Source organism: Dendrobium catenatum, unplaced genomic scaffold (assembly GCF_001605985.2).
Source record: "Dendrobium catenatum unplaced genomic scaffold, ASM160598v2 fragScaff_scaffold_772, whole genome shotgun sequence".
Taxonomy (NCBI): domain Eukaryota; kingdom Viridiplantae; phylum Streptophyta; class Magnoliopsida; order Asparagales; family Orchidaceae; genus Dendrobium; species Dendrobium catenatum.
The window spans coordinates 938,201-951,638 of NW_021319234.1; the positions used below are offsets into that span (position 1 = coordinate 938,201).

The 13,438-nt window shown below is 35.8% G+C and overlaps 1 protein-coding gene across 3 annotated transcripts in view; it reads left to right on the plus strand.

Annotated features, from left to right (window-relative positions):
• Positions 1 to 477: 477 nt before the first annotated feature.
• The window catches only part of LOC110101725 (phosphoglucomutase), a 47,540-nt gene continuing 34,579 nt past the window's right edge, over positions 478 to 13,438 (plus strand). For 2 of the 3 annotated variants that reach the window (XR_002303743.2, XM_020829750.2), the window contains exons 1-4: positions 478 to 616; positions 6,578 to 6,796; positions 7,072 to 7,138; positions 8,843 to 9,026. Coding sequence is in view for 2 of the 3 variants with exons in the window: in XM_020829750.2 (XP_020685409.1) it covers positions 610 to 616; positions 6,578 to 6,796; positions 7,072 to 7,138; positions 8,843 to 9,026 (477 nt within the window). In the remaining variant the exon portion in view is untranslated. The remainder of the gene's footprint in view (positions 617 to 6,577; positions 6,797 to 7,071; positions 7,139 to 8,842; positions 9,027 to 13,438) is intronic. The other variant, XM_020829751.2, reaches the window with a different exon arrangement.

A 13,438-nucleotide genomic window follows, 5' to 3' on the forward strand; every position in this document is an offset into this window, starting at 1 on the left:
TGCAACAGCCCCCTTTGGACGGTCTTATTGGCAACCAAGGATCCCTGGGCATTTTTCAAGAGTATACTGTGGAGCTGAGATGGTCCTGCATCTTCGCAGTGGCAACCTGCTTCATTTCCGTTTGATTATCTTTTTGCTTATGTGATAATCTTGTTGCAGTCTTGTATTCTGAGTCCTTGATTTGATGCAATCTGTCACTCTTCTTTTTTTCATTTAATTCTGAATTGGGCTGGGTGGGTATAGTATACCTATAACTGCTTACCTTACATGTAATTTTCTTGATAAATAGAAGGGCTTTTGCCCTAATTTTACCCAAAAAAAATAAAATATATAATTTTTAATTAAATTAATATATTTTTTATAGTTACGGTGAGTAAAGTTGTATTAATTTTCACCATTTAGATATATCATTAAACAAAGGATTATAATAAATAGAAAAAAAAAAAAAAATTCCGCTTTCTACAAAATGCGGGAAAAATGCAGAATTCGCTGAACCTGCTCCTTCTTATAAATTATCCGACGGAGAGGTCCTTGGACCGCAGATAGCCAGATACTCATCCTAGGTCATCTCCACTAAAGGAATCCTATTCTGTAATTCGTTCAGTCGGGATGGCAGGTTTTACTCTCGCCTCTTACATCTTCCTCTTCTTCTTCACGGTTGATTTTTTTTCCTCCCATTCTATGGAGTTTTACCCGCAGTGGAATTGGTGATAGAAAACCTTATAATTAGTTTGCTTTTCGGTCAAATTTCTCCCCTACCGTAGCGGTTTTTTTTTTTGTCCCCTACTGTAGCGTTTTTTGTTTTTTGTCGATCCGGAGTTCCGACTGCATAGTTAACTACTTGGAAACGATGCGGAGAGATGATCAGAGCAGGTGCGCAAAGGAGATTTCCTTGATATTTCACCAATCGGATTAAATGAGTAAATTCAAACGATTCAGCATTGGTTCTGATCTATTTTCACCTGCGTTTGCTTTTCCTGTTGCTGTGTTGAAACTATATTGCCAGGCTTACCAAGAATTCTCGATGAGGTGTTAGAGGTCGCATATTTTGCCAAAACTAAGACCACAAAAACATTCCCGCCTTGTCTGGTTCTTAGTATATAAAGACAGTTAATCAAGAAGGTTGATATCATTTGCACCTAATGGTGAGAAATACCGCTTTAGCATTAGAAACAATGCACTTGTTGAATGATGCGTTGGGTTGATGTTTACAATTACTTTTATGGTCTCTAGAATGCACTAAAGTTTTCTATTTAACGTGGCGGCATTATTGTTGTGTGAGAGTGTAATGCACTAAATTAGTTCATAGGTGCGGCCGAAATGAAAAAAAAAGAAAAAAACTAAAAACAAGGCGCAATAGTGACCTGAGCATGATGCAAGAGTTATGTCATTTTATTAAGTGGTTATTTGATATCATGTTTGAGTGAATTGAGCTACTAGTTTTTTTCCGATGATAGTTTACCATTCATGAAAAGAATGCAAGTGAAGGACATGACTAAAGATAAAGCTTACTAGAAGAAAAATAGAATGGAATAAGGAGTATTTGGAACAAGTTGCATCACTTTCCAATATCATCTTTAATCCTTTTCTTTCAAGTTCATTTTAAAGTTTTATAGGAGGATAAGATCCATATAAGGTTGTGCCTGAGCCCGTTTCAAGCATGAACTTGCTATATTGAGGCTTGTTTTAATGGATTAGACTTCATCACTTTAGGTCAATCTCAAGCACAATTAAGCTGAGCCTGAATTAGTTGGGTCAAGATTGAGCATCCTCAAGTTGTTCTAGTCAAATTTGCGCCAAGCTGCTTAGATTTGCATTAGTTAGATGTGATTTAAGTCGAGTTAGTTCCAATGGTTTTGTAATTGATCTTAAATGATTATAATTGAAATCATATTAGATTGAGATTGTTTTGATTTACATCTCAGAGATGGATATTGACTCATGTTTAATTTAGCTTAAGATTTGGTTAAGTCTGGTTCAAACTATGAATATGGAGATTGAGTAGCTGTAGCTCCCTTTAAGTTGATTTGTGCATGCCTTTTTTAGGATTGAGCCAAATTCTTCTTGCTTAGTTACGTTGATTAGCCTTATTTTATTATAGCTAATGGAATTTTTGGTTTGCGTGAGTAATTAGTGCCGAATTCATCTATTTAAGTTGTATTAATTGATTTAATTCCTAATTTGAGGCTCTTTGGTGCAAGTGAAGTTCAACTACAAAGGTTTGTAGAATTGCACGTAATTTGAGATGGACAGTGATCATTATTAAATTATGTCAATTTTGATTAGACATAAACCAATATGACCAAATCTCTTTAAATTTGGTCATGTTCAACTTAATTGGAATTGGGGGTGGATTATGATAGTTTTGGGATAACCTCTCTGCCCTATAACTCATAAAGGACCTTGTTTGATGGTTATTCCTATAAATTATGGGCTGCACATATTGGCTTGATTTGGTGAAATCTTCACCTGGTCTTTGCCAATGTAATTTCCTTCTTTGGTAATGCCATGTCATCCTATAACCATTTGACTTTGTTCAGTTAACCGGCAAGTCAACAGGGGAATTGCTCGTGAGGTGGTCACTTAGTTAAATAGGCTTATCCAAACATACCACTAACTTAACCTATATTTAACGATGCTTGCAATATAAGAATAATTTGTTAAAAGCCTTTGAGTTATGACAAGACATTTTGAAGTTTTATGGGCCTATTAGTTTTAGACTATCGCACGAGATTCTAATGTTGCTCAACCTAAGAGTAAACATAATGCACACATAGGTCAGTTGAGCCGAGCTATGTTTTTTAGTTGAAACCAGCCCATATGAGTGTGAGCTTAGTTTAGCTCCATAAGACTTGCAAACTACTTTAGGTCAATTTGGAGTTTTGACTGGTATTAGAAGTATTTGTGGAGTGATGGAAGAGGTCATAACTAGGTAGGATTACAGGAAGAGTCAACTTTAAATTGTATGTTTAGTATTGTTTGTGGAGATACTGAACAAAATATATCCAAAGCTCGGCATTTAGGTCATATCCATGAAAACTCCTCTAGATTGACACGATGCGAACAAAGAAACACTTTACTAACTCATTAAGTAACATCACTAATACTTAATAAAATTTATGATGATGATGATTATTCCATTTAGCACATTATACTATTTTTTAAATGGAAGCAATTTCCATCATTAATCACCAATCTATCTAAGGAATTTTTTGCCAGTAGACTATCCCCAAATTAAATCTCTCTCCATATAAATCTGAACGTCCTCAACTCTAATCCATAGTCAATTTAACGAAGAAAGTGTGAAAACCGGAATTTTCCCCCTCAACCCTAGCTTTTCTTCTCCTCCTTTCGGCTTGCTCTTGATTTTCTACTCCAAGTTTACACTTAAAAGCCTCCAGCTGAAGGAAATTTTGTTAAATGAAGTTATTTAATTACTTATTAGTCAAAATTGATTATATTTATTAGATTAATAAATACATTAATCGTACAACACCCTTCACCTCCTTTTATCATTTCTATTTGGTTACATCTCCATCATTGCATGCGAAGGCTAGTGGATTTGTTAGAATCAAGTTACTACCACAATAACTTTAATAAAGGAACAATAAAGTAAACTTAAAAAAAAAAAATTCAAAACTTCTATATATCAAATTGATTCATTTGACGAGTAGAACACAATGACTTATTTAAGTTGGTATTTTAGGGTATAATTGAATTGAGGCAATTTAGCATTATACCTTAGGAAAAATTGGGTGTTACAGTTTTGGTTTGTGCTATTTATAGATGATACAATTATATTCAGTATGGCCTTTACTGAAATAAGTAGTATATAAAACTATGAAGGCAATTTGGAAGATGCGCTAAGTAGAATAACTACTTAATATACAATATTGAATCTTAATGGGCTGAAATGGATTAGTATGAGTCAATATTGCTAGAGGATCACTTTTCATTTTGTTGTGATATGTTAAGTATTTTGGATCTATTATATAGAAAAAGGATTATGCATTTTTTAAAGATTGGGTGGTTAAAAATAAAAAAAAAATGTCTTATTTGGAAATGTGAGATAAGAGGATATAATAGATTTCAGTGTAAATTTGTAAAATTTTTATTAGTCATTTAGTCCTGATCTTATTATAGATCTTAGTCTTAGATGATAAATAGGTTACTTATAGCCAAGTTGAATGTGACTAAATTATTAAGATATGTGTGGCAAATTAGAATGGATAGATTATGAAATGTTGTGCAAGTGGGATTATGGCAGTAGCACCAATAAAAGACAAAGCGGAAATAGATTTGGTGGATAGTTGATGCAGAACTAGGTATGATTATAATGAATGTAAAAGAATTTGCACGCTTTTTAGAAAGATTAATAAGGATCAAAACATTAGCCACTAAACAAAAAGAGAAAACAAGAGACGGGCGGCTTCGCTTATGCCAAATCACACGCTACTAGTTAAGATCACCAAAGCAATTAGAATTTTAACATATGCAAATTTAGAGGATGTTCAATAGCATCCCTAGGTTAACAATGAGATTAGATGCTTAGAAGATCAAAACTCATGCCCTCATTTACTAAGCATTGGCAGAGGGCTTTGCACGATTCCTTGTGCTTGATTCACAACCTACAAGAGAAGAAGATTAGGGAGAAAATTGAAGAGGAGGAAAAGTTCACCCTCGTCATTGCATGGTGGTGATTTGCGACTGAACGGTGGAAAACTGTTCTTCGATGGCTTCGAACAATGTGAAGATGATATGCCCCAAGTACTCGGCGAAACTGCCTGCTTCCGGGCTGACGTCGAAGAAAGGCGATCGGAGGATGTCGACGAAGCCTTGTTCGTTGTAGACGAAGCCAGAGTCAAGATCATGATCGACCATGCTTCAATTTATTTGTGTTGAAGGGTTGTAGATGATGTCCCTTTACTGTCCTTGTATATTTTCCTTGAGAGAAAGAAGTTTCTCTCAATAATCCAAGTCGGGGAAGAGGTGAAAGGGTGGCCGGCTAATGAAGGGGTTTGGGGAAGAATTTGGTTCATATTTTTTTGGAGGAGGGAGGACGAGGGAGTTAAGAAATTATTTTCCTAATTAATCCTTGAATTAGGAAAGGATTTTATGATGATTTGGGAAGAGGGAGGGGTGGTTAAGAGAGAGGGAGGGGTTTTGAATTCTTCCCAAAGAGTGAGGCTTGAAGTTTGGAAAGTATTCAAGTGGGGGCAAGCATGGGGCCGGCGGCATAGGGAGAAGATTTGGGGGAAATAAGCAAGGGTCATTACTTTCTTAAATGGGATTCTCAAATTAAGAAATAGGATTTAATTCCAATCTAATTCAAATTTAATTTGGATTTGATTTTAGAAACTTTCTTAAAATAGGATTCTATTTTAGGAAACATTTCAAAATTCAAATTTGATTTGAATAATTAAAATTGAAAACCTTTCCAAAAGAGAAATTATAGGATAGGGAAGTAATGATGAGGGAATTGAAAATTTGGAGGCAAGGGGAAGGGAGAGGCTGACGGCTAGGCTAGGGTTTGGATTAGGGTTAGGTGGAGGTGAGGGAATTAAGTGGATCAACCAACCAAAGGGGAATCACCTTGGATGGCTGACGGCTAGGTGGAGTGGGGGAAGTGGTCTTAGCCGGCGGTAGGGTTTTGGATGGGCCGTGGGTGGAAAGGAAGGGAGGGAGAAAGAGGAGGAAGAAATAAGAAGAAACTAGCCACGAACCCGGACTCTTCCAAGGTTGGTGGGTGATCCGCTTCCCTCTCCAAGGGATTTCTCTCCAAAGACTCTCAAGCTCTCACAAGAACTCAATGTGAAGAAATTTGATTGTAATTCATTCATTACTTTCAAAAGAAACATAAGGGAGCTATATATAGCCTCATACAATGAAAGAGAAAATAAAAGACAACATAGCCCTTAGGGCTTACACATTACAAATCTTTAAGTAAGGGTAAAAAGGGGAATACAACTAAAACAAATACATAAAACAAATAAATAAAACACATACATATGAAAGACTCAAAAATAGATTGGCGCGATTGTGGCCGTAGATTGTCGGCCACGTCTCTGATATACTTTCCTTGATTTGATGTCCCCATCAATAGTTATGTATTGTGGAGAGTTGTAGATGCATCAATAAGGTGGGAAAATAAAGTAATATGGAAAGATTAGGAAGTAGAAATGGGTAGAGACCAAATGTAACATAGATAGAAGTGCAAATTAATTTGCACAAAATCAATTTAACATCTTAAACAACACCTTTAAATGTATGGAGAATAATGATTCATAAATATGAGTCTATTGATGGTGATGAAGAGGACGTGAGGATGATGTTGTTTTGGTATCCTTTGTTGCGGACATAAATTTTGAATTTATTATTATAATCCTTTTAGGTTTTTTAGACCTCATGGTCATTTTGTTAATTTGTTGAGGTTATTTTTGTCTTTTTCATTAAGTTTGTTAGTAATTCTATGGCAATTAGTAAATTTTTAGCAAATTGGTAGCATTTTATTATTTCTTCTATATCTATATATAAATATATTTTGATATTCGTAATAGATTTGTAAATTTGGGTGCAGCAATACTGGGGATGACTGGTGAAATTGTGCATGCCTCGCACCATTGCAAACTTAATAATCTATTTCATACTCGATATCGTAGGGACAATTTTGTCCTTGAAATGCTTAGCAGACGTCCCATGCAGGGATTGAAGCTTGCATACTCTGGCACATGGTTAGTTCAGTTGCATTCCTTACCAGCATATAAGATTGCAGACAGAGCAAATTTTCATTGCAATGGTCAGTTCTAGACTCGCCTTTCAGGTTGATCTCAAGGATAACTTTAGGCCATATCATATTCATAATGAGCAATATTATCGGGCTCGTAGATGTGTTTGTCATATTTCAGTTTGAATAACTGCTCCGCATCATAGTGGTGAAAATTCAGTGTTAACCAAGTCAATTTTATTGTTTATTACTAATTGGAAGTATTTTGTTTGTTTTTGCAATTTTACCTTACAAAGTTTGCAGCTTTATCTATTTATATTTCACATTCTTTTCCTTATTTGTTTCAGCTGTTACTAGTACAAGCGATGTTCCATTATCTGAGAAAGTAAACTTTCTAAAACTGCAAAATGGGAGGTACAATTTTGTTTATTCATCAATACATTACGTTATTACTTTAGTAAATAGATGTTGTTGAACAATGCAAAAAAAAACCAATATAGCTTCTTAAAATATTTATTTTGTTTCTTCATTGTCTAGGGATGCGTAAGTATGCCAGGTATCTTAAAAATGTTATGAATGTTTCTTTGTTTTTTCTAAAGATAGCTGGAGGTTGGCTTGCAGCATATTCATTGTGAGTTTTCTATATTATAGGAAGGGTGTTAAGTGCAACTATGTTATACCTCAAAAGAATCAATAATGAAGCACCATTGACTGATTAAGTTCATGAGTGTAAACAGTTTAGATTACTTGAAGCAAAACTTCAGACAGAGATTGAAGTGGTTCCGATTTGCATTTACTTACAATATCCGTCATTTGAAGTTTACTTTCATCTTGAAAATGAAAAAAAAATAAACAATCAAAAAATTCTTATTTGAAAGTGTTAGTGTATGCACGGATTCCGTAGTGCTCTGATAGGTATTCTTTTTTTTTACAACAAAATATATTATGGTAAACAATGAGGAGCAAAGCCACAGCTCAGTAGAGAATCCTCTGTTATGGCCATCAAGAAAACAATGTAATATGCATGTACGTGCTCATTAAAACTACAAAAATGTTCATATAGCCTAAAGGACATCACAGAGCTCCACAACTAATAATAGGATCAATCAACTGATTACATGCTGTTAACCCTTGTTAGTCACCGTCCTGGATGGGTAGATGGGTTCATATGGAACCACTCGCCGATATGCTCTCTCCTATTGGAGTAATGCTTCTACCCAGTTACATTGGAAAGGCGTCCATCACAATGTATTGGGGATGAGCAGCGTCATGTTTGAGGGCTTGTTCATCTCAGCGGGGAATCACTTATCTATATGATTTGAACTTGTTTATATAATTGCTCAAATCTGATCCAGGTTTCAAGCCTATTGCTCGGAAGAAAAACTATCATGCAGGAAGTTGACAACCTTTTGGAAATTAAAGGGGTTTTGGGCACAACCTTGGAGGAGTGTCAAGGTGAATTGGTTTATTAATTAAACTCTTAATTGATTGCAAAATCAATTTCAATTCACCTAAGAATATATCATAATACAAAATAAAAGTATATGTAGAAAAATAAATGTGATACATAGCTATTATGGTTCAACGGTTCATCCTTGAACCTTGCCGACATCATCTCTTCGAGTACTTGCTCTTTTTGAGAATTGCTCTATGCCCCTCTTTTGCATTCACTTGCTAAGCAGCCAATTGCAATCCTTCCGTTTATTTGTTGGGGAGGAGAAACCAAGAATAACAAGCGATTACTAAAAGAACACTAAGTATTTGATCTCAGCCTTTATAATAATAATGGTGTACGTAGTTATTCAAGAAGGCTTAAAGAAAGAGAGGGAATAACAATTGACTTAAAATAATAGAGAATGATGCAAACTTTTGCTTAACTGTGTTGTGAATGGCTAATGTAATGAGATTATATATATATGCAATTATTGGGCTTAAAACATGTAAAAAATACCCTCTATCAGTTTGTTAAAATCAGCTATCCATTGGAGAAAAAAATACCAGGCTTTGTTTTATATTTACAAAATATCTATTTGGAGAAGATGAACTACAAATATATAAGTCCTTCTCCTATTAAAACATATGTGTGTAGAAGATTAAATGTTGATTTTATTGCTGCAGTGATATTCGAGGTGTGGCAGTTGAGGGTGTCGAGGGGGAACCTATCAGCCTAACGGAGCCTGTTTCAGAAGCAATTGGCGCTGCTTTTGCTGCATGGCTATTAGACAAAAAGAAACCAACTGCATCAAAGCGCCTCAGGGTTTCAATTGGTCTTGATTCACGAATTTCAGCACAAACATTGCAGGTTTATGTTTGATCTTTTATTATCATTGAGACTAGATCATGCAGCATTTCATGCCATCTAACTGAAATTTAGTTTGCTAGCTCTTTCAGCATGTATGTTCATTTAGTGAACTATATGGGCTGTACACATAATAAAATTTATTTCGAAACAGGTGATGGGGACAAACTTGTTTTTTACTGCATATTTCCTTGACTTGCACAGCAATATTTTTTTTTTCTATTGTTGTTTCAGCAACCGTGTTACACACACCTTGAGTTTTACAAGTATTTATGCTAAAATTTATGTGGCATAGTGTTTTTAAAATAAGCAGGCTGAAAATTGTAAGTTGCCGATTGGCAATAGCTCAGTGCTTCATAATTTATCTGCTGCATTCAGTTTTAGCATGTGATATCCATGTTCGCAGCCATATTTAATTATGGTAATTTTTCTTAGCAAATTATAATATGTAATGGCATAAATAGATTTGATACATATTTATTTATTTTTAACCAGAATCCCATCTACAAACTTCTCTAAAATATGTGATGGGGATATCAGATCGTGGAGAGTCTATTAAAGATGTGGCCGTCGATCTACGGTCACGATTGAGTCATTGTATTTCTGAGTTATTTTATGTATTTTTTTATTATTTATGATGTCATATTGTATTTGCTTTATTAGTTTCCCGTTGTACCCTTTTATTAAGGGAGGTCGTATGTAAGCCCTAGAGGCATTGTCGTCCTTTTATTGTTGTGAGTCTTTGTACGAGACTATTTAAAGCCCTAGTGTTCTTCTTTTGAGAATTAATGAATGATTATTTGAAAACTCTGCTTCTCTTTGTTTGAACTCTCATGAGAGCTTGAGAGATTGGAGTGAGATCTCTAGGAGAGGGAGAATTGTGCATCGCCCACCAACCTAGAAGAGTCGGGTTCGTGGTTATATCTTCTATTTCTTTCTTCCCTCCCTCCCCACCACCACCGGCCTTACCTCCCTGCATCACCGTTGTCCAAGCTTTCACCACCACCCGAGCCCCCTTCTTTCCACCCATCGATTTCTCCAAACCACCTCCATCTAGTCGCCGGCTCCCTTACCCGAACCCCAAGCAAGCCGCCGGCCCCTAGCCCCTTGCCCTCTCTTGGATTTATTTCCTATTATATATTGCCATAATTTTGGTCAGATTTTGAATTCAAATTCACCTAATTTGAAATTTAAAATCTTTCCTAAAATTATAAAATCTATTTTAGGAAAGTTTCCAAAATTGAAGTCTATTTGAATTTCAAATTCATTTGGATTTAATTAAAACTTTTCCTATTTCTTAAACCCAATTTAAGAAACCCTTAATCCCTCCCATTAATTGCCCCCCATGGCAATCAATGCCGCCGGCCCCCTTTGAGATTGGAATTGAAATTCTTTCCTAATTCCAATTCCCTAACTTTGGAAATATTTCCAAAACCCATGATTCCTCTTTGGCCGAAATTCTCAAAGATCTCTTCTTTTATTTACTTGCCAAATCCTAACAATAAGATTTAGAAATAATTCCTTCATCCACCCATCTCTCTACCCGCCCTCTCTCTCTCTCTCTCTCTCTCTCTCTCTCTCCAATCCCCTCTATCTACATTAACACCTCTTTCCCCTCTAGTAATTAAATTCAAACTTGATTCCTATTTCCCTCCCCATTAAAAAATTGAAATTTATTTCAGATTTTTAATTTGTTCTTACCCTCTCAACCTACTTGGCCGGCCATACTTCATCATCTCCACTTCAAGTTGAAAAGAAACTTCTTTCTCTTTAATGGGGTTCAAGGTACCTTGTTAGTGATCTTCGGAAGCGACCGTCATCTAGCATTCATGAATGACCGATCCAGATCTTGACTACGCCATCGCCTACGACAAGCAGGGATTTGTTTACATTTTTGCACTCGACCTTCTTCGACGTCAACCCGCGCATCGATCACACTTTACAAGAGTATGTAGAACGCATCTTGGACACTTTGGTCGAGGCTATTGAAGAGCAACTTGGTACCGTATAGTGGAGGATTACATCCGAGCCTTGACGAAGGTCTTCCACTCTTCCTCATCTTGTATTTCTTTAGTCTAACTCTCTTTCTTGTGATTTGATTTTAGTCATGAAGATCATATTTGCTTAATTCTGCCGAGCTTAGTAAACATAGGGATTGAGTGCACTTCATTGTTTCTAATCTTATTGTTAGATTAGGAATTTTCGTTGAAAGCTATTATATTTGCATGTTGTTGATTTCCTATGTTATTTTGATGATTCAAAGTTCTTATTTTGCAACTTAGCATAAACGGAAGTGACCGCCCTTACATTTTACTTTGTCGTTTTATTTGCTAACAGTCCTAATCTTTATTATTCTAATCAATAAGTTGTGCAAGCTCTTACCAAATTACTTTTAGCATTGCAGTCCTACATCAATATGGCGTAGGTTCTTATTGCTTCAGTATTCCAAGTATATCTTCTGGTGACCGCTTGTAAGATGGAACCTTTCGATCATTGATGTTATAATCCAAAATATGATCTGTCATTTGCCTCCAATTTTTTTTTTCTTTTGTTGTTGTTGTAACCTTATCACTTCCATTTGACCTAACATATGAGCTGCCAAACTCTGATTGTTCCTTTTTAATTGTTAATCTTGCGTTGCTAAACCTTGAGTGGATACTATTCTTATAGTTTAAAGAACCTTGGTTTGCATTCATGCTATTTTAGAAAATTGTCTCCTCCTTTGGAAAGTGTTTTTATTTGACGAATTTAAGCTTGACAATAAGGTTTAATTGGATGTTTGATACTATTTATTCCTGATCTTTGTCTACATTTTATGACATTATCGATTTCTTCCTTGTTTATGATACCAAGTGTGTTACTATTATCGATTTCTATGGTATGGGCAGTAGGGGTATCAAAATCAGGTTTTGGGTCGGGTTCGGGTCGAACCCGGAATTGACTCTGGTTCAAACAGGTTGACCCCAACCCGACTCTATTTTGTAAACGGGTTGAAAGTTTAGATCCGAACCGACTCGACCCATCTGGTCATCGGGTTGACCTGACCCGCTAACCCAAATTTTAACAGGTTGAGTGATGGAGTGAGAACGCGTGTTATGAGCAGGCGATAGTGCTTGCCATCAGGGTGCAGATGCGTATGATGAGAGTCCGAGAAGGATGCGACCATGCGGGAGCGGCAAAGCTGGAGCGGATCCTGCGGGAACGGGAGGGCGAGATCGTGGTCTGTTGCAAATCTGGTCCCTGATCTTATGATTTTGATGATAACAAACATTATTGGTGTGTATATAATGTTTTCTTCTATTATTATTGGATATTTATTTTCGTGCACTAACATTTCAGGTCCGCCGTACTCCGTGCAAAGTGATCAACTCAATACTGGAGTGAGAAACAAAGTTTTTAAAAATTTTGAACTAATCATACCGTACAATCCTAATCGTACTATACGGTCAATTGATTTTAAAATGATTTAAATTTGCTATTTTTAATTAATAAATTTAAGCTAATCATACTATACGATTCAAATCGTACTGTACGATTAATTTAATACATAAACCCTAGCAGCCAAACAGTTTATGTAAGTTTTAAAAATTTTGTTTCTTTAAACTGATCAAACTGTACGATCAATTTGTATTGTACGATATTTGAAACTTACTTTAAGTAATCACTATAATTAATCAATCAAATCAATGTTTAATAAATATGATAAATCATACTGTACGATATAAATCATATTGGACGATCGGCATAGTCAAAATCCGATTGTCTCGGATATCGTAGTGGATGAACTTTGTATTTTTTTGAATTAATCGTATAGTATGGTATAAATCATACTAAACGATTGACAGAGACGATTTTCAATCGTCCCAGTGATCATCCTATAAGAATTGAAGGAAATTGAACTAATCATATTGTATGATCAGTACACAAAAACTGAACAATTCGTCCCATGATTATTCCATTGTACTGAACGAACCCAATTTTTTGAACTAATTGTGCTGTACGATCCTTGATGGTGTATACGACCCTTGATCGTACTGTACAAACAATGATGTCCAAATTAAAAAAAATTTAGAGTTTTTTGAAGCCTTGTTTAAATACTTTCTTAAGAGACTCTTTGAGAGTCTTTGGCTGTTGTTTTTTCTTGAGAGAGAGCTTTGAGAGTGACCTTGGAGAGCTTTGGGAAGAAGAAATGAGAGATTGAGCGTGAGGAGTGTGAGGGGATTTCATATGGCTACTCCGGGCAAGCTTCTACCTTGTTTCCTCCAAGTGTCTTGTTTGATTTCGTGGGTGGAAGAAATTCATGGTTAAAGATCGTCAAGGTTCTCTGCCTTCACCATGAGGGTTAAAAACGAGTCGAGGTTCTTTGCCTTCACCAGGAGAGTGAAAAATGAGTCAATGTTCTCTGTCGCACCGGG